This window comes from Bombus vancouverensis, chromosome 6 (genome assembly GCF_051014615.1).
Source record: "Bombus vancouverensis nearcticus chromosome 6, iyBomVanc1_principal, whole genome shotgun sequence".
Lineage (NCBI taxonomy): Eukaryota > Metazoa > Arthropoda > Insecta > Hymenoptera > Apidae > Bombus > Bombus vancouverensis.
Genome location: NC_134916.1, coordinates 5,120,787 through 5,142,698, shown reverse-complemented (window position 1 = coordinate 5,142,698; position 21,912 = coordinate 5,120,787). Strand labels below are relative to the sequence as shown.

At 29.6% G+C, this 21,912-nt stretch overlaps 4 protein-coding genes across 11 annotated transcripts; 2 read left to right on the top strand and 2 right to left on the bottom strand.

Moving 5' to 3' along the window:
• Positions 1-2: 2 nt before the first annotated feature.
• LOC117160268 (transmembrane protein 39A) lies at positions 3-6,426 on the top strand. 7 transcript variants are annotated; one of them, XM_076619113.1, is made up of 8 exons: positions 3-20; positions 1,222-1,563; positions 1,660-1,799; positions 1,878-1,976; positions 2,102-2,208; positions 2,299-2,551; positions 2,709-2,916; positions 3,024-5,901. In XM_076619113.1, exons 2-8 carry the CDS (start codon positions 1,240-1,242, stop codon positions 3,276-3,278), a joined length of 1,386 nt encoding a protein of 461 aa, XP_076475228.1. In that variant the 5' UTR covers positions 3-20; positions 1,222-1,239; the 3' UTR covers positions 3,279-5,901. The 7 variants fall into 7 exon arrangements, with proteins under 7 accessions (XP_076475228.1, XP_076475227.1, XP_076475230.1 ...); XM_076619112.1 differs by lacking the exon at positions 3-20 and adding an exon at positions 306-412; XM_076619115.1 differs by lacking the exons at positions 3-20; positions 3,024-5,901 and adding exons at positions 332-433; positions 6,301-6,426.
• Positions 6,427-6,553: 127 nt separating this feature from the next.
• On the top strand, positions 6,554-17,135 carry LOC117160272 (uncharacterized). 2 transcript variants are annotated; one of them, XM_076619110.1, is made up of 12 exons: positions 6,554-6,753; positions 6,851-6,957; positions 7,074-9,671; positions 12,366-12,576; positions 13,014-13,298; positions 14,133-14,406; positions 14,940-15,141; positions 15,229-15,413; positions 15,584-15,776; positions 15,873-16,091; positions 16,194-16,439; positions 16,524-17,135. In XM_076619110.1, exons 4-12 carry the CDS (start codon positions 12,422-12,424, stop codon positions 16,676-16,678), a joined length of 1,914 nt encoding a protein of 637 aa, XP_076475225.1. In that variant the 5' UTR covers positions 6,554-6,753; positions 6,851-6,957; positions 7,074-9,671; positions 12,366-12,421; the 3' UTR covers positions 16,679-17,135. The 2 variants fall into 2 exon arrangements, with proteins under 2 accessions (XP_076475225.1, XP_033196817.2); XM_033340926.2 differs by having other exon boundaries at positions 6,851-7,201; positions 9,592-9,671.
• On the bottom strand, positions 7,967-10,111 carry LOC117160270 (chymotrypsin-1-like). The gene is made up of 6 exons (XM_033340925.2): positions 10,066-10,111; positions 9,818-9,859; positions 9,580-9,727; positions 8,748-8,997; positions 8,437-8,577; positions 7,967-8,233 (listed from the first exon to the last, which is right to left on the bottom strand). Exons 1-6 carry the CDS (start codon positions 10,109-10,111, stop codon positions 8,012-8,014), a joined length of 849 nt encoding a protein of 282 aa, XP_033196816.2. The 3' UTR covers positions 7,967-8,011.
• Positions 17,136-18,924: 1,789 nt separating the features above from the next.
• On the bottom strand, positions 18,925-20,984 carry LOC117160278 (chymotrypsin-1). Its single transcript, XM_033340933.2, has 5 exons — positions 20,825-20,984; positions 20,243-20,393; positions 19,785-20,037; positions 19,457-19,594; positions 18,925-19,285 (listed from the first exon to the last, which is right to left on the bottom strand). Exons 1-5 carry the CDS (start codon positions 20,874-20,876, stop codon positions 19,094-19,096), a joined length of 786 nt encoding a protein of 261 aa, XP_033196824.2. The 5' UTR covers positions 20,877-20,984; the 3' UTR covers positions 18,925-19,093.
• Between the last annotated feature and the right edge of the window lie 928 nt (positions 20,985-21,912).

The window sequence follows — 21,912 nt, the reverse complement described above, 5'->3', positions numbered from 1 at the left end:
AACTATGTTGTTTTGTAAAGGTTTCCAATTTAATATAAACTAAGTATTTTATATATTTTTTAATTTCAAAAAGATTTAATTTAAGTTAGAATCACATTTATACATTTAGAACGACCATTGACATTTTAATACCGTTTTATTTTGATTCATCACTTGATGGAAATGACTTTTGATTTAAATTCAAAATATTATTTATTATTCTTGACAATTCTCATATTATTGATTAAAAATCATTATTCATTTGTATAATTGTATACATGAAATTATTTACAAAATCTTTAATTTACACATGAAATCAACAAAATATAATACAATGTATGTGAATAAAAATCAAATATGCCGATAAATGTATGTATACAATTTATGCGTGTGTCTGTTACAACAAGAAAAAAGCAAGGAAAGAGCAAGAAAAGTAATACAAAAATTTCAGGAAGTATATTAGTTTGATCTCATTAATAGGACGTATTGGAATTATATTATTCATATATGTAATTTAATGTCATGTACCTTAAAAGTAGAATAAGTTAACTAGACATACATGGTTAGACATGCAAGTAGAAGTGTGAAAAAATTAAATCTTTCAATACACATGTTCAGTATTGAATAATACAAAAATTCTTTTATTCAACTATCCAGTTTTAATAATTTTATTTATATAAATGCTAAGATGTTAATAATTCCCTTTCTGATATTTATAATTATATATTTTATATTATGTATTTTATAATTCATTTACTTTGCGTATAGAGTACGCTATGTATTACCATATCATTTTGCACTTCAGAAATCCTATTTTGTGGGGTCCAAGAAATCTAAGTTTGTGCTTGTGAATCTTGTGGCTTGTGTTCTAGTGTATATGTATGTTGTATGCAAAACAAAAAAATAAACATTTTGTAACTAATTTCGAGTATATGAGAGGTCGCTGATTAAATTAATTTTGATGTATCTCTTTTATCATTAAAATTAGTATATTGTTAAATTTTGCTAAATAAAAGTATTCAAAAACATATAAACAACTTAGGAGATAAAATATACGCATTTATATATATATTTTAATGCTATACGTCTTGTAGTTTGAACAAAGATATAAATGAAAATGACAGTTCCCTGACGCCATTAAATTAAATTATGTTACCATAAAATTTATTTCAAAAGTGATTTATTAAGCTAAAAATATGTAAGAACCATAATAAATTAAAATAACTTTAAAAAATGAACTAGAATGTAAAATCAAACACTATGCCTGGTGGAAGACGTAATGCTGCTAGTAGAAATGGACAGAGTAAATCCCAAGCTAACTTCTCTGTATCTTCAAATATTGGTATACGAAGTAATAGTGGAGAAAGGACAGCTGGAAATGGTGCAGATGATAGAAAGTCAGAACTTTGTGGAATGAAAGCATTAGTACCAAAACATGTACCTATACCAGTTGTACCTGTGGATGGTCATTTAACTTTTGAAGCGTTGTCTTTAGTTGTGTCAATTATTGCAGCTTCTTTACAAATGCTTAATTTGTATAGAACTGTTTGGTGGTTACCTCATTCTTATAATAATTATAGTATGGTATGTGCATTAGAATATTTTATTATTATTTTAAGTCATCTATTCTTTATTATAATTTATCTTTTTTTATAAAAACATGTGACTTCAATTTTTCAGAATTTCTACTTAATAGATCCTTATTTGCTTGTATTTATTATAATTATGGTTGCAAGGCAATTTATTTATTCTTTATTGCATCGAGTTATTGATGTTTCATCACCAGTTCGTTGGTTACCTACTGCTCAAAAAATGATGAGGTATATTTTGCTATAAATTATACATTATATATATAATGTAAAATTTATATTTAGGATAATTTAAATATTATGTTTCAGGATAACTTTACTAATCATTGTGATGAATATATTATGCTGGTGTCTTTACCATATGGCTGAACGACATAACTCAATGAAGATTTTTTACTTATGTTATCCGTCTGTATTACTTTATTAAATTGTAGTTATTGATCCTCGTGTGATATATTGATATGTTATATATGTATATCATTCATCATACATCATATGTATATCAAGTGTTTACTGTATGTACTTTGTTTCAGAAGTTTATCTGTATATTTTGTAATGTTTGGTATAAGTGCAGCACCTTTCTTTGATATATCGACACCTTTATATGGTAAAGATGAAAAGAAAACAAAGTTTCTGATGGGTATAAAACTTATATTTATACTAATAATGATGATTATTATTATATTAACAAAGTGTTAAATTTATGAATTTAATCTTCTTTTTTGTGTAGACAAACCTTTACATAATTGTTCATTAAATGCATCAGCAATTAGAGCAGAAGTTTCAACATTAAGGTCCGATTTCAATCGGCGTTTGAAACGAGCTTTGTTTGCATCTTCTAGTAGTGCTTATGTATGTGGTATTGCACCCATTATATTTGTACCTCAACATCTACATTTTAATATTTCATGGGTTGTGCAACATGTTATTATGTTTTGGCTGGAAAGAATAAGTGCTCACTTTTCACATGCTTATCCTGTCAGGTATGTATTTATATAATTATATTGTGTAACAATTTATGTTGTGTCAATCTTATAAATTCTTTAGTAGTACGTGCTGTATTGTTCTAAGATTGTATAATGTGAATGTTGTATTAAAAAATTCATTTGCAGAAATTTGATGAATACAATAATTATTTAGGTACTGTGATGTTTTACATAGAGCGGCATTACACCTAGGTCGATGGGTTAAAATTGAAAATCGCAGTAGTCATACTTATGCCCAAGTGTGGAATGATTCTATTTTGTGGCCTCATGGTTCAGTTGTGAGACATAATAAAGAAATCTATCGTTCTGAAGGCTTCTGTACTGTAGCAGAACCAGGAAATTCAAATCATTACAGATTTTATGTACGTGATCAATATTAACTTATTTTGTTATAAATTTTATTTTCATCATACATATGAGTATACTGCAAAAATAACTAATAATAATAAATTATGATTATTTTGCACAGGCTTTATTTAGTAATCCTACAATGTTACTTTGTTCAATATTGGGCTTGCAACTTCTTCTTGTTTGTGCACAATTACTTATTTTACTACGCACAACTGATTGGTATCAAGTGTTATCAATAACATTGCTTCTTGTGATCAACTATTATACTTTATTTAAAGTTACTAGAGACTATCTTATTTGTTGGAAAGTATATCATGCAGAACAAATAATACAAGAAAAGTCGCAAATGATTGCAAATTCTACTGTTCAATAAATGATTATTGAACAAATTGTCGGTGTTATTCTGTTTGCCCTTTCGAAACGACTATTTTAACTTCATTTTATAATTTATCGGTCTTACAAAATTATTTCCTTAAACTAAATTTTATCACAAATAGAAAAAAGGGTAATAAAAAATGCAAATAAGGAAATAATTAAATTAGAACGTGACCACTATATCGTGATTTTGCCTTTGGATCAGTGGAAATCTGAAAAAAAATGTGGCGCAAGATTGACCTTCAAGATCAAATTGCAATTTCACATTAGTATATTAATTATTTAATTGTTTATGCCAGGAAAACTTACTCGTTTTATTTACTACGTTTGTTATTTTGTTTCAAAAACATAGTTTGTTACAATATTTTTGAACTGTATACTTGTTTTTTACTATGAGCAACTAAATAATTTCCTATATGGAATAACGAGATGCATCGAATCATACATAAAGAATTGTAATTCTATTTAAAAAAGTTGCAGTTTACCTTTTTATATCTTTTACGTGTCCACCTGCAAACAAACTAATAATATCAGATCTCTTTCTCGACGCCACTGAGCTTTTGCTTGAAAGATTTTTTTGCTTTATTCTATTTATGGTGAGCTACTTCTGCTAACGAATAATTTTCTCCTTTTTTCATTAATATCTCGTTGTTTACATTCTATGTGAATGTGAAATGTAAGCATTGTAAATAATATCAATGCAAGAGCTAATGGAACTTTATCATCATTTTTCAAGAGAACGGTGGAGTAGTGATTTATCAACAGTTTGAGACTTCTGTTCCTCGTGAGGAGTTTTATACGATGCAACAATAAAGAATTTAACTTAGAATTTTAAGGTCAACGTCAATTTTGCGGTAAATTTTTTCAATAGATCTCTGTGGATCTAGAGGTGCAGAAGTACGCTATAATGACATAATGTAAATATATACATTCGTTTGTAAATATACAGCTGTTCTGTTGATAAATGGATTGGTTTTAGTTTTATTAAATAAGTTTTATTAATAATAATTTTATTAAACCGTTATACCTAGAAACACGAAATATTTTCTTTTATGACGTAGACATAGGATAATAAAGGATTTTTGGAAATATCCACCCTAAAGAGATACAAAGGGCGACAAATTTTTTTTCAAGAGATAGCCACATTTCGCGTATCACTACAGTTAAAGATGTGGAATTCGGCATATGAACTCATTAAAAATAAACAAACACGTGTTTGAGTATTTTTCGAAATTCAACTTCAGAATTCAAATGAATTGCAATATTCGTTTATCAATTAAGTACAAGCCTGTTAAAAAATTATTTGCAACTGTAACAGTGTAACAGGACAAATAAAAGATGCAAAAAAATAAGGGAAATATCTATAACAAAATGAAGCTGACAAGGATAGCTTATCACAGTAGACTTATTATATTTTATGGGTCTTACCAAATCATTGCATATTATAAAATGATCTTTACAATACCTTAGTCGTCTGAAGCTAACGCGGGCATAGCTGCGGGATAGTACGTCATGAAATAATATACGCGTTAGAATAATAAAAAACTATACAAGATGTTCCATTAAGTTTGTTATACGCAATTGTTTCTTAAGCTTTCCTATCTATATGTATATGGCTTCGAAATTTCAAGGCGGCCTATTTGTTTTTTTAAGTAGAATTATATATTTTCATTTAAGTAGGCATGTAATCTGTCACAAGACAAATTCATTGATCTATAATACGTTGGTCTTTCAATAACACAATAAAATAATGAAACAATTACATCATTTTTCACATAATGTTGAGTATATGTTAGAATAATTTTTGATTAATGTGACACATTTACAATAAGTTGCATAGATCAGCATTTTTATTCATATTTTTGATAAAGAATTTGTAACATTCTTTTTGCTTTTTCTCTTTATGAAAGACACATTTTTTATCACTTTATTATTGAGATTTACAAAATTTGGCGAACAAATTCATTGTGTAAGGAATCTATATATGTACATGACATATATATAATTGCAGTTGCACATGTTTTAGATAAATTGTATGTGGAAAAACCACTTAACATTACTGATAAGGCAATTTTCAATTTTTTCAATGAGAAAGATCTTTCTTGATATAAAGTAGACAAACAATCATGGTGTTATACCTACATATATAAGAACAAAATCAGAATATAGGATAGTATGATTTTTATTTGTTACCACGATGAATTTCATTTGGAAAATACTTTTATGCTTTGTATTTACTTTTTTTGGCACGAAACTTTTTTTATATGTGATATTAAATTGCTTAAAAAATGTTTTTCTTATATATAAAATAGTGGTTTACAGCTATCATATCTCGTTATTCACTAGTTATTATAAACTATATGATAATACATTATACGTTTTATAAACTATAAGGAAGATAGAAAATTTAAACGCATCATTCTTTAATATGTGAATTACAATACATAAATATAAAATGTCTTATGTAATTTATATATATGTAATTATTAGAAGATACTAAAAATATATTTTAATATATTTGTCTTAAAATTTAGGTGTAGTTAAGAGTGAAGGGTATAGATTATTGACTGGTTATGTATCTGGAGTGAATAGTATACCTCCAATAAACGTGACAAACTATGTGAACGACGTAATTCTTGAGAATCCTTCTCTATCAAATGCTTTTCAGTGTGTCCGCCTTGTTATGAACCGGATACACCAAAACCGTGTTACTATAATTTTGCAATTGAACGTTATCATAATTAAAAATTTTATAAATATTAGAAGCTTATCAAGAATTCAAATTTTCTTCATTTAATCATTTAACATCTTTTCTTAGCATAGTCGCGTTACTATCAGGATTTTTGAATAAAATATATTTTTAATCTCTTAGAAGACTTAAATACTTGTACTATACCATATCTTTCTTTTGTAAAGCATCTCTCTGTGATCTTTGTTTTCTTAATGTTATTCGATTCACGTCGATTGTCAGATCGTGTATTAGCCGATGGCGTGTCACGTATGGTTTTAACTGTGAATAGAATGATGCCAGGACCACGTATACAAGTTTGCTTGGGAAGGATACTATGACGATGCATTGGCATGGTGTATTGCAGAATGGCTATCAATATTACGATGGTGTACGTACTTAGTGTAACGCAATGTCCAATTGCAACTAGTTCTACATTTAGGTATTTTTATAAGTGATTTTAAAACATATACACTTTTAAATATATATACAAAATAATGGGAATTCATAGAACGATAGAAATTATGTCCCTTCGGAGGGAATTTTCGGTAGCCTTGTCATACGCACTCCAAAGAAACAAGACCCTAATAGATAATATTTCGAGATTGATTTCATGTTAAGTCATGTAATTGTTATTAACGATTGGATGCACGAATTATATACAGAATGATTTACAGATCGCGGAACTGATATTGTCGGACAGCTACCTGATGCTGTATTAATTAATGGGAAGCGGTAATTTACAGTAAGTATATTCGTTTAACGATAGGTTGAGTCAAAAATTAAAAACGTTGAGTTGAATAAGATTTGATTAAACAATTTTTTTATTCTTGCCTCTCCAGACTTTACAACTGGAAACGATTGTTCTATAAATTATTTTATATTTACGACATATGTAGCAGAATGGTAATGTACTACAATTATTCCCTTAGAAGTAATTACTATAGAAGTAAGTAGACATCATTGTTTCCGATTAGTTATTTCTTTTATACATAGTTATGAGTATGGGTCAATCACTGGGACTTTATTCATTAACGTCAGAAAATTCGTCAATTACAATTGTAGATTACCTGAAACAACTTGATAAGGAGGAAACAATAAAGAAAAATTTGGATGCTCCAGGCAAAGATACTATTGTTGTTTCGGATAATGGATGTGTTATAATTCGATTCAGCACAAACAATATGTATGCTGTGAGTTTAGCTGGTCCATATTTTTCCCAACATAAAACATTTTGAGGATCACTTCATAAAATTATCGAAATATTTTAGATTTGTATAAGGAATTACAAGTTAGATATTTAAATCTGTGCAAAATTTTCTAAAAGCAGTGTTTATAAATATTTGAATATTTTACAATGTTGAAAATTAACAGTTTATATAATAACAATAATTTATTGATCAATATTTTTTATTGTCAAGGATATTGGTTATTCCATTGTTATTTCATTTATCAACAAGTAATTAGTATGGAGATTGTTCTCAATATTGGAGAACAAGAAGATTTACTGTACCTCGACTTTTCCCGAAATACGGTAATTTCAAACCTCCCATTGAAAAAAGGCTGAAACTGAAGTAGAATTAGACTACGAAGTGGATGTCTTAGTAGATCAATTAGACAACTTCTATGACCTTCTGTTAAGATATTGTAAAAATATAGTTTCCGATGGTTTTTTGTTTCTATTTAATTCCGGTTAATTTTATTAAAGTAAATTAGGTAAATAATTTCACTAGTATAAGATTATAATTTTAATAATAGTTATCACGTTATTTGTTAATTTACTGATATTCGCGAATAAATTTCCGTTACCTTCACTTTGTGGGTGGTCGAAAAAATATGTGTTTTAATGGTATTATACAACTTACGTCAGTTATAATTTATATCGTCAATTTGTATATCAATTATCTTCCTTCCATCTTTATTTTTCAACTTAATAGGTATCTACTGATTATTCTAATTTAAAGTTAATAAAAAACTTAATACTCTTACGACAAAACTCTTTACTACTGTAAAGAGAAGACGATTATTGATACTGCAAGCAGCAATATAGACCACATATTTGAATTTACTTGAGATCCTATACCATGGTAATTACTTGTAATATTATTTATCCACTGTTCGTAAGGAAACACTCTGGTGTACACGCTGAGGTAGTCACATGGTCGACCATAAGAAACGATCCCCACTTGTATACCATTAAAAACCAAAGGACTACCAGGGTCACCCTAAGGCAAGCAATATCGACATAAATTTCAATGACTTCATAACAGAGTTATATTAAATTAAAATTTATCATTGTTACGCGAAATTAGAGTTACTACAAATTGGTATTACCAAAAATACAACTATTAGAAACGAAACAAAACTCTATCTTATTGATCAAACGTTATAGTCAAATGAACTATAAAACTAAATTCAATGCACTCACGGAACAAGCTTCTTGATTCCGTTTTGCACTCGTGCATATATTATTTTTTGTTGCCATCCAATCGTACATTTGGCACACTTCCTGCGACACTATAGTTACATTTAGCGCTTGCAATACGTTAGACATACCGCCTGATCCACTCTGCAATGAAAATTTGTTGAAAAAAAAGTTCCATCGAATATTTTTATCTAATTATATAATAAATGCAACATATAAATAATCCTTGCAACCAATTTTAAAAATATTCTACAAATTTGTAATTTAAAATGTATTTATCGATTACAATAATTTTAATTTATAAAACCACTTACGTTTAATTTTCCCCAACCGGTTACCACAGCGTTTGTTTCTTGAGGTACGTAATATACTCTTGCGAGTGGAATCGGCTGAATTTTGTCGTTATATTTAATGTATCCATTTACGAGTATTAAGCCGATATCATTATGGATCAGGTATTCGTTGTAAAATTCGTGCCAAATCAATTTGTTGACTGTGTGAACAATACCAGGTTGGGATAAATAATTGGTTCCAACAATAACCGTCATTTGTGATGGTACTTTCCTATAAAGTTATATAATATATAATAATGAGAAATAAAGAAATTATTGGCAAAATGACAAATATGTTTATAAAAAAGTACAGTTTATGAAGTAAGAACCTATCTTTTATTGTTTTATTTTCTGATGTTTGAAATTTCATGGTTCGAAGTTATTTTTGGTGGTTTCTCAACAATGAAAGGGACTACTTAGATTTAATAGACTGTATCTAAGGTAAATATTAAATTGTGTAAGAAATAGCGTTATCAATATCATTGATAGATACATTTTTAGTAGCTTTGATATTATAAATTGAAATTTCGTTCAATTCATAATGACAGTTTGCCTGGTAATATCGTCTTAACTTCAATAAGATCTTAATGCAACATCAATTGCATTTTTAAGATGACAATATATATCGTATATTTCATCATGTATATCGTATTTATTTATATTTCTCAACTTTGACCTTTTACTATATCTCTATAATGTGCTCTCCTGTGTAATACGAAAATTTTGCATGATATTCTAATACAAAGAATACAAAGAATGTTTTGTTTAAGATGTTTATGTAAATTTTCTTTCTACTAATAAATACTTTTCTTACTTATAAATACAGCGTGCGGCGGTAAGGATGACATAAGGGTTAATAATTGATGCTCCGCATATGTGTGAACCTCTAATTCTGATTGACGCTTGGTAAGGATATTTACCGTCTTCAACTTCATTACCGCCCACTAAACGTGGAACCGAGCCTTAAATAATAAATACACTGTATAGTATAGTATAGTAACTTTCATTAAATAAGTGCAATATTAATAATCATGAAGTAAGAGGATATTTACCGTCTTCAGCTTCATTATCGTCCACTATACGTGGAACCGAGCCTTAAATAATAAATACACTGTGTAGTATAGTATACTAACTTTCATTAAATAAGTGCAATATTAATAATCATGAAGTAAGAGCTTTATCACAATCTCAAAATTTTGTTATTTCATTAAACGGATCTATGGTGAACTGTTTCTATATTTTGCAGCTTTAAAGTGCCGAATAAAAAATTAACTTTTTAAAATTAGGGAAACAAACTTACCACTAACAATGGAAGTGATAATTAAAAAGACAGCCAATATGTACATAATGCTAGAAATTGAAATCTATCCAATTTTTGTTAACTTGTACGTACTTATATGAACATTGAATTTATTCGCTTTAATGATTAAGTTGAGTAGAATGATAAAAATGTATGTTACTCATACGCTCATAAATAATCTCATTTTGCTAACACCTATGGTCATAATCTAGATACACATAGATAGGCCAGATAAAAAAAATTGAAGCGTGAAAATTAAAAGAAAATATTAAGAAATTAAGGTCGTTGTACATTTAAAAATATTTTTGTAACGCAGGATATAGGAACGTGTTATGTTATAAACAAAGTGAGTAAATATTTATAAACAAAAGTAACTTTCTTTATTTCTTTTATTGAATGTTCAAAGACTGTATATGTGAAGTATAGTACGCGATAAGACTGATTAAAATCAGATAAAAATTGATTTCGGAAATAAAGATTAAATTTATATATAGATATTGGAATAAAAAAGACTGTAGTAGAAGGTAATTGAAATTATCTTTTATTTATTTTATATTTGAAATCGTATTTGCCATAAGTCAAAGTTTCCCTTGAATTTAATAAAAAATTAGCAATCATATGTGTATCATTGTTATCTCGAAGATAAAACTCATATGCATATACAGGGTGGTTGGTAACTGGTGGTATAAGCGGAAAGGGGGTGATTCTACGCGAAAAAAGAAGGCGAAAATATAGAATAAAAATTTTTCGTTTGAGGCTTTGTTTTCGAGAAAATCGACTTTGAATTTTCGCTCGGTACGCGTGCACTTTATCACGTTTCGTTATAACGGATCGTTGTCTCGATGGAAAAATTTAAAAAAAGAAAAAATAAAAAAAAAACTTTTATCAAAAATAGTGTCTTACACGATTCATTTAAAATTACGACGTAACTAACAACTGGAAAAATGTTTTACGTTTTAAGTATTAAATGTTTTAAATGTTTTAAACACTTACAAATACTTCCATATGCATATGCAAATCATACTTTATGATATCTATAATATATATGAGCGAAAATCCATTCGTTCGAGCAAAAAGATGATATATTAAAAATAAGAGATATAAAATATCTTGACGTCTCTTGAAAGTAAAAGAACATTCGCTGTCACAAATGATAAAATACTTATAACGATGGATAAAGCGATGATTTGTAAAAATAAAACCGAAGATTTTATGTGCGATAAGTTTCCCAATGTTTAATCAATGTTTACGAACCACTCCGATAACATCAAAATTTTTATATCAACTACTTGGCTATATGTAATGAAATATGTGTAAATTAAACATAAAAAAAGTTATAGTTTTGATAATCGTTTCTACACCCATCTAATTGATCCTTATTACTACAAATAATATTTTGTATTGTACGTAATAGTGGATTATCTAAGGGTGTAAGAATTTTATTTCTCAAGTTTGTCAAACGAATTAATTTCACTCGTTTGTCTTCCTCTATTTTTAAAATATTTAGTGAAATATAATCTTCTTCTTTAAAGACGTAAAATATGGTCTTCCCTAAATGGGTAGATATGTATGTTCACGTAAGACTAAATTCCTCAGTCATCAGAAGTCCTCAATCATGTAATAATCCCACCTGATGATCTATTTTGAAAGCGTAATAATTAAAATATTAGCTATATCGTAGATCGGTAGAGTGATATGTATTTTTCCAAATTGTAATTACGTATTTTCAAATCACACAAAAAAAACTGATATCATGTAGTCAAAGAAACAGTACGTAAGTGTTATACGAAAAGGTATTAATCTTATCAAATAATTAATCCAAATTTCATTGAGAGAAAGGTTTAAATACTGATATTATATAAACTCATAATTTCACAGTCCAGTGCGTAAGAATTACGATCTCATAATGAATCTTTTGCGGGGAACTTCTTTGCTCTTTGTTCTTATTCTTACCGGTAGGAATCTCTCTTCTTTTGAAATAATTCATTATCGTTCAATAACACGCAAGCAGCAATTATACATCCGGTAGATATTAGAACTGTTTTATGTTATTTGTTTCCGAAACTAACAAAATTTACATTACATTATCGTTAGTGTTATTGAATATTGAATTCTTTCAACTCCATATGTGTAGTATGTTAGTTTTTTAACAATATTATAGTTCAAAAACTGTCACGAAAATGGAATAATGTTTATAATATATGATAATGTATTCTTTCGTAGTGGAGCTTAATTATATTTTTTATGTAATTATGTACTACATAATTTGAAAAAGGTGTGATCTAATCTTTCGGTCCTAGTTCAGAATGCAGTCTCACAATCTATCATTGCGGGTTACGCGCCCGGCGTTAGTGGAATGGGATTTGTTAATGAAAATAACTGTTTAACTGACGAACTTCTTGCGGATTATTCCTTGTCAAATGCTGCCGAGTGTGCACGAACATGTAGACCAGGAGAATCAAAGACGTGTTACTATAAATTCGTAATTGAACGTTATCCCGTTAATGGCCAGTGAGTATAATAGTGCAATATTAGTATTGAAAACTCGTTAAACTTCTTTCAAATTAAAAAGTAAAAAAATGTTGGATTTTTAAAAGTCTAGAAATTATTAAAATTTTTTTCACAACTTATCATCGTAATTTGAAGTATCAATACTAGGTATTTACTTATGTAGTATTTATAATTAAATTTGTGATCATTTGTTCTTTAATTATTCCAATATTATTACTGTGAGTATTTTGCGATTTAAAAAGTTCGATGACAGAAGGTTTAACCTCCGTATCAAAGTATCAAAGATTGTATATATTTTATTACGTATGATAAATTTCATTTCAGATAGAAATTTTAAGGAATACTTAAAGTAAATTGAGGAATAAGATACAAGTAAATTAGAAACAATCAATTATAAAGTAAAGAATAAAATTTAAGGAGTAATTCTTCATTTTCAGGGCGTGTAATTTCTGTATGCCTAACGCTACAAACACTTTATGCCCTAACTGTCAATGCGTTCCCGGGGATGGAACGCAGCGGATGGCTTTGACTGTGAATAGAATGATACCAGGGCCAACTATACAAGTTTGCAAAGGAGATTACGTCGTAGTTGATGTTCAAAATCTGTTAAAGTCAGATTCAGTTACGGTTCATTGGCATGGTATCCTCCAACATGGTTCTGCGCATTACGATGGGGTCCCACATTTGACACAGTGTCCGATCATGATTCATGACACATTTAGGTAAAATAAAATTTAAAAATTATGTTAAAATTGCGAAAATTTAATTGTGATACATTACATTGTAGCTTTCATGATCGATCATTTTGATATATTACTATTACTTAATAATTTGCAGAAGGATGTCGCCACAGCGGTGACAATAAAAAATTTTTAAACTATAAATATTTATTGCGTCGATTAGTTGGTAATATCGCTAGAAAAATATGCCGAAGGCATATAGAGCAAAGGTTTAAAGAGCACACGAAGAAAACATAATAAGTCGAAGTGTGTTTAAAATTTTAACGTGAAATAAATGAAAACTCTACGATGCTTTGTGAAGAACGAGTAATATTAATTTTCATGTTAATTTAATTTAATTCATATAATTCTGCGTACTAAATATTGTTAATATTTTTGAAGTACAAAAAAAAAGTACATGTAAAAGGACGACAAAGGCAAGAATTAATAATGTATTGAATTTGAAAATTGCTCTTCTATAAAAAGCAGGAAATGTTAGATATGTTATCATCTGTGGCCTTCAATTTTACATTCCTCGAGTTACTTTATCTTCTTCGTAGAAAAATAATACAGAAATTCAATTAAAATTGAACCTCTTTCAAAAATACGAATTTTCATCCTAGAACAGTCTTATGAGATAAAATTTCATTTGATTATTCTAATTATGATAATGATAGTCGTAATAATAATCGAGGCAAGAAGATCTGTATTACCTGTATTATTTGTATTAGTAGAGGATAGCAAATCACATAGAACATTCTATAAAACATTCATCAAACAAGAGTATCAAGTAACTTGAAATAAAGAATTTTTACTAGAACGTTATATTTTTGCTAGATATCAATTTTTTGCTAATAACTGGGGATCTCATTTGTGGCATGCTCACACAGCAACGCAAAAATTGGATGGTGTATTTGGAAGTTTCATCGTACGATCACCACCGCAAGATGAACCCTATCAAAATTTGTATGATTTTGACCTAGCAAATCACGTAATCGTTATTAACGATTGGTTTAAAGAAGAGGCTACGGGTCGATTTCCAGGTCGTAGAGCTGGCGCAGTTCATCAGAATGCCGATGCGTTCTTAATTAACGGAAAAGGAAGATACATTGTGAGTTTGATTTTCTTACTTAAAATATTTTATCATAGAAAATTTCAGCCAATAATTAAAATAAAATCGTCGTATTTTTATATTCAAATATTTCTAAAGTTTGATTACGTAATACAGTATAGTAGTATATACCTTTTTATCATGTATGATTTTGTTGAAAATTTTAGATCTTAATAGCCGAAATAATGCTATAGGAACACTAAATTTACACTTAGAATTTATATTAGAATAGTTATATATTTATTTGATAAACGATTTCAAAGATATCCATTGATACACACTTGCACGCGTCTCACCTTCTTCCACACCAGACTGTTAACTGAACAGTTTACATTCCTTTGTTTTCGAGACGCCCTGCATATACATACTTCCACACACTGATATTCACATACAAGTATCACTACTACGCAGCAAATCTAGTCTAGCACATAAAATTATACATATCTCAATAGATTTCAAAGTATTTACATTTTAAAGACACTATGTATTAAATACCATATATTAACTTAATTTCTTAATTTTGTCCGTCCCAGGATCTCAGTCACGCTACGTCAAACATTCCCTTTGAAGTAATCACCGTAGGTGCTAATCAACGTTATCGTTTTCGTTTAATTAACTCCTTCTGTACCGTTTGCCCTGCACAATTGACTATCGAAGGCCATAGTCTTACCGTTATTGCTTCCGATGGTCAACCTATGCAACCTGTCGTTGTTGATTCTATAGTTTCTCTGGCTGGTACGATATTAATAAAAATGCAAAATAGTATTATTAATAAAATTGTCGTTCTATTCATTTAATTTTCCTTTCGGACAAACTTCACAGGAGAACGATACGACTTTGTTATTAATACTAATCAAACACCTGGTGCCTATTGGATACAACTGCGTGGATTGGATGATTGCACCTATAACCGTATCCAACAATTAGCTTTATTACAATACGAAGGAGCATCTATTACACCAAAGACAAAAGAACCTACTTTTGATAATCCTATTCCTAATGGCCTAGTAAGTAGTCTTCTCGTATTTTATATGGAATTGCTGATTAACTGAATCGTAAAAATGTTCAATTACCGAATCGGTAAAGATATATTTATTTTAATGGTGGCTTTAGTAGTGGTAAGATATAGCAATAATATAGTTAACGAAATATATAATTTTAGTTACTATAATCATAGGTACTAGATATCGCAAGTTCCGCTTGCAATTCTACGCTCAACTATATCTGTGGCAATGGATTAAACAGCGCTTTGCAAGTCGACCCAGATATTTTGAAAAAAGAACCAGATGTAAAATTGTATCTACCTATAGCCATGCAGAGGTATAAACCGGAAGAGGTGTTCGTACCTAACACATATAAGAACTTTCTGGGTAAGATATGGATATAGTTGTCCGATTATTTTATTTTCTTTTGTTTGTTGAAAGAACATATGATTAGTCCTTTTCTTTTTTTTTTAATCTTAATAGTTCCATCACCAAACTGGATAGTAGCCACGATGATAAACAGTATAAGTTCAACTGGTCCATCCTCCCCGCCACTCACTCAGTTGGATGACACACCTGCAGATGCATTTTGTAACGCCGAAAATTTACCAGCCCACTGCCGTCCAGGAGCTCCGTGCACGTGTATTCACTTGATTAAAATTCCATTGAATTCTATCGTGGAAATAATTCTGATAGACGAGTGTATGTTAAATGTTATCTAAATATGGAATTAACAGATTACTTTACAAAATGTTTATTTGATAAAGTGATTAATATATACATGTACTATCTTGTAATTTACAGTTGACACGGTATCTGTACGGCATCCCTTCCATTTGCATGGATACATATTTTATGTTATGGGCTTAGGTCAACCTTTGGGTGCCACTGCAAGTTCGAATACTACGAATAAGATGACACTGGAATATTTTAAAGAACTTGAAAAGAAAAATCAAATAAAAAGGAATTTCGTTTCTCCACAAGGAAAAGACGACATTCCTGTACCAAACAACGGATATGCCATAATTAGATTCCGCGCAAATAATCCAGGTAATCGTGAATATTGACAAATCGAGATTTTAAAGATTTTATATGAACAATAACTAAACGATTTTATTTTATTTCATTCTTAAGGATATTGGCTGCTCCATTGTCATCAAATTTTTCATCATCTTGCTGGTATGGAAGTCACTTTACAAGTTGGAGAGGTTTCTGATATGCCAAAACCACCAGAAAATTTCCCAAGATGCGGTAATTTTAAACCGAAAATACAACCATTCACAAAATAGTATGGACTAGAAAAGTAATCGAAATTGAAAATGGTCAAACAAGGCATGACCATAACTAATAGATATAATGTATATATCTCTTCATTCGTTTTCGTATGTGGTAAAGATTCTAGCTAAATAGTGTAATTCGTAGAACTAACTAACGAACTAAGATTTCTTCACAATAATTTAAATTAAATTAAAAAACAGCGTATTAAAAAATATTTATTTAAATTATTTAAATTTTCGAACGTAATTTTGTTACTTCCTATTTCTCAATTGCCTCGATAAAATATATTTACATCTTGTAATCGCAAATGAAGTAGAGAATTCCATATTTCTGTAATATTTCAATAGGCATTGATTTATTACAGACTAATTAACAAAAAAAAAAAAGAAAAAAAATAATCCGCAATTTAGGAATCAATGATAGTCTTACTAACAATTTAATAGATTGTTTAATTAGTATATAAGAACATAATCGCAATCACAATTAATTAATTCATATTATTTGATATATAATTCATAATTACTGTGATGTATTACGCTATAATTACGAATTATATAACAAATAATAATGATTGCTTAGGTCTTACCATGTTTGATAAAATCTTGATTCATTGAATCTTGAATTTCATTTACCGAACACTTTACATACAAAATTTTTACTATTAATAAATGGAATACACTGTAGACGATACAATTACAAAAAAGAAATAATTCTGATAATGAACTATTACTACTACAAATGCATCATTTATTTAATTATTATTTATTTTTCATATTTTGATTCCGTGAAAAATTTTCCGTGTAAAATATTTTATCAGAATATTTGTCCTTTCAATAATGTATAATAATTCCCTGCAAAATTTTGAAATTGTATAATAAAAAAATCTTCATTTTCCACATTTTTCATTCCATTAATTGATAACAACTTTAAGTAGTGAATAATATTTATAAATTAAAAATATTCATTAAAATGAAATAAATAAATGTTTAGCAGTATTTTCATAAATGAATACCTTAAAGGGAAATAAAAGGTGTTGAAAAGGGAATCAAATTGGTAACCAGGAGGACTACCAAAATATCCATTCAGTATAAACTCGAACAATGCGTGAGTAGTATATTTTACTTTCTAATATATGATTATGTTGAAGTATTATTTTAGTTGAATTATTAATTTAGTTATTTACGTAGTTTTATTTAACGAAAGAAGAACATTATATCTATTATGCTTAAGTGTAGTCAGATTAAGAAAAAAAAGAGCGGTGCAGTGATTTTGAATATTCGTAGTAATCAGAATAAAAGTAATATAATTTTCACATCATTATTAGTTAGAGATAAGATTATAGATTATATACAGTGTATAAGATAAAGTTATTTATGTGGTCAGAACCTTGAAAACTTACGAACATAGTACCTTTTATTCAAAATTATTGCTTCAATCAATCGTTAATTCAATTTGTATAGATGCATGCTGTAGAATTCTTTATTTTCCTTACAATAATAATTTACGATTTTATAGTTATGTACTATAAACCTTTAAATCGCGAAACACGGAAAGTATTTCATGTTACGTCTATAATATAATACGTCTACAATTATAATCCTTTATGAATGATCACAATAGCTTGTATTTTGCTTTCAATTGTTGTGTATGATTCGTGAATTGAACATACGGTAGAATTCCGTTTATTAGAATCTGTCACGGGACAAGCTCGTGTAACTGAGATTCACATGATAAGAGCGTACTAAATGTCCTTACTATTTACGATTTCTCGTTCATATAATAGTAATTCGCGTTTAAATAAGTTAATTCACCAGAAGCTTATTTAAACGTATACTAATTAAAGTTCTGTTTAAATAAACGAAGCGCGTTCGAATGGTTTAACTATACTCGTGTGACGTTATAAATTGTAGAGGGCGTAATAAAACCTCTGAATGGTCGGTATTACAGAACATGTGACGCGATACCTTATAAGATGCCAGGTTCATTTTTATCGCTTTTGACGATTGAGTTGAATATATGGAATTCCTATATTTTCTGCAGAAAATAACAGAGGGCGTAGGAAACACACTGAGATTTTTCTAGTTCGGCACGTGTAACTACCGACGAACTGAGATATAAAGAGGCATGAAGTCTCATATAATGAGAAATAAAATATTCCGTTTGAATAAAAATCTCGTAAATCATATAAATAGCTCGTCTGATTGGTCAGCTCTTCAAAAAAGCTAGGGATATATATATAGAGATGAAAAAGAGATAGTTAACACGTACATGCTTTATTGCAAAATGATGACTTTAATTTTTTAAAACTTTTGCTGTATACAAAAGTGACGATTACATTCAAGTTCATATACCTTTCAAAACTGAGTACTCCATCATCAAAATATAAAAATTCAGGATTTATTGTGGAAATATTAGAAACGGGTAAATTAAGCAATGTAGATGGCGTCTTCCGGTTGTTCTTCAGTTTCGTTCATAAGATAAGATTTCTGAGAATTAATCCAGGGTATGAAGGATGACACTCTCGTGTATACATCAGGTTTGCCAACGGCACAAGGTTGTCCAAAGGAAACGACACCGATTTGTACATCATCGTGGATGAGTGGACCGCCGGAATCACCCTGAAATTCGAAAAGAAAAGATTAGTCGTCAATTAAATGTTCATAAGGTTGATATTTCACCGAACGAAAGAAGTCTTAGAAATTCTAGTATTACTGATCTCAATTTTTAAATTCGTATTTGGATGAAAAAGCATGCATCGTTCAAATACAAAGTGTGTTAAATATACTCACGTGGCATGCACCTTCTCCAACTTTGGTGTATGTGCAGATGTGGGAACTTTGAATTCTCCAGTGGGCTTGCTTGCATTTTGATTGGCTCTCGACGAGCAAGTTGATGTATTGCAAGTTGTTTGGTGATTTTCCTCCGAGCTGTAAACGAAATACATGTTAAATGTATCATTCCGATAGAAAAATAAACTTAATATGATTTTTATAACTAAGCTCTGAATACTTCCGAATACGAAAATTCTAAATTCCGAAGTTTCGAATTTCTTAACAAGACATTCTTTAATTATTATAATTTCAAGTAATTGTTGAAACGGCTATGTTTCGAACTTACTTTGGTAGTTCCCCAGCCGGACAAAATGCAGTTTGATCCTTCATAAGTGTTGCTACCGGTTGCCAATTTGATCGATTTCACCAAGTTGTTGAACGCGATATTTTCGTTCACGCGAATTATAGCTATATCGTTAAGAAGGGTGTTCGAGTTGAAACCCTTATGCGCAACGGCCTTTTCCACTCCGTAAGACTGTCCATTTGTGTTCAGTTGATTCGTTCCAGCGTGGACGGTAATACTTTTCAAGTTGTTCAGTCTATAAGACCAACATGTTCCATTGATTTAAAATTTTCAGCAATCAGTGATAAACTTGAAGCTTAGTAAGATATTAATAAATATATGACAGCAAGCGATGATACTTTTGTAAATATATTTTAATAAATATGATTTCCGTGTATCTGCTTTGTTTGACAGCTTCTTAATTTTACTATTCTTTGTGCACTAAATTTTATAGTACATACCCTTGGACACAGTGAGCTGCGGTGAGAATGTGACGTGAGTCGATGATGGAGCCACCACAGAAGTGGTTTCCGTTCTGTCTCAGAGATACTTGGTGGGGAAACTTGCCAACTGGTGCGTCTTTGCCACCGACAATTTGGCCTTCAGGGAAGCCTAACCAAGACAAAATCGTAGTAAGGTTACTGCATTCGTGGTTTCATATAGCTTCACGCATAAAGTCTTACTTTTGTTTAGTCACTGTAATCGTTTGTGTACCGCGTACTCGGCTAAACGAGTTGAGAAAATTAAAATTATCGAAATAAAGAGTTGCATTGAGCGAGTAAAGTAGAAAACGATCCTTTAAACTTCCTAAGACAATTTCATTCAATTCCATAAACTTTTATTCACTTTCCACCGAATTTTATTTCCATTCTCAAAACATTTGGTAACAATTGAATTAACTAATTACTTTGACTTGCTTAAGGCGTGAAGGCTATATTTAAGATATAGATATAGTTAGTATATAATATAGAGTATGTAAAGAAATTCAATGTTGGGCACATATGAAGACTTTGAAAGATTTTTTTTCCGTTGTTATTACTTACCAAATGCGGCGACTGCAAGACAGAGCACAAATGAAGCACTCAGAGTGAACATATTGCTAAGAAGATTCACAATACTGTGATTGACAGAAACTGTATCGATCACTTTATATACATTCCGAGGGCATACATCGCGTTGATAAGGATAAACAAAATATTAGATTTTTATCAGGAACGAAAATAAGCGCAACCAAAGAGAATGACGTTCGAGATACGTGAAATCCCAGTAGCTTTGATTATAAAGACAAGATAGTATCGATATCGTCAACTATCGGTTTTTTGCTTTTTTATATGTTCTTTCCATTAGAAAGAGGAAGCAATTAATCTGATAACGGATATAAACTCGATATCGTTAAGTTACTACTTCTTTAATGGATATCACGTAGAAATTTCAGTTGATAATACACGCCAATTGATCGAATTTCAATCGATATCTTTAATCTTTTAATTATTGCCTCTTGTGAAACGTATGCTCAATCCATTGTTTAATTTAGATATTAACAGGCACTCGAGCGAGGCGTAAAATAGAAATTTAATTGACATTCCTTGATAAAAAAGAAATCTCTGCAATAATTTCCGAGTATTTCTTGACGTAGGTACAAATAATTCTAACAGTGTTACGACATTTGCAATTATTATTTTGCTGTATTCGTTTTATTAAACGAAACATATGATTAATTGTTTATAAGGAAATGAAATTTTATTCTCGATAACTTCTACTCTCCAAATTTTGATTTTTATTGAAAGATATTTGGAACGGTAGACTTGGGAAATAAATTGTAATAGTAATGATTACAAGGAGTTAAATATGAATTATGGTGATCAATTTTACGGTCTATTGTAACGATCAAGACCAAAAGACTAAGCGAGATTGTTCAATTTCATTTTCTTATTCTTTCCAAACTCCTGGAACACTTTCATCTTGTTCATGCGCAACACGCCGGGAAAAAACTTTGTAATGAGCGAAACGAGCGGAGGGTTGATGTTTGCAAATCATTAGTACGGCAAGGGCTAAGGGTTGGTACTTTGGGACGAGGGTCGAAAGTCTGCGCTATGTCTTACAGGTAGATATGTACTCGTATTATTACGAG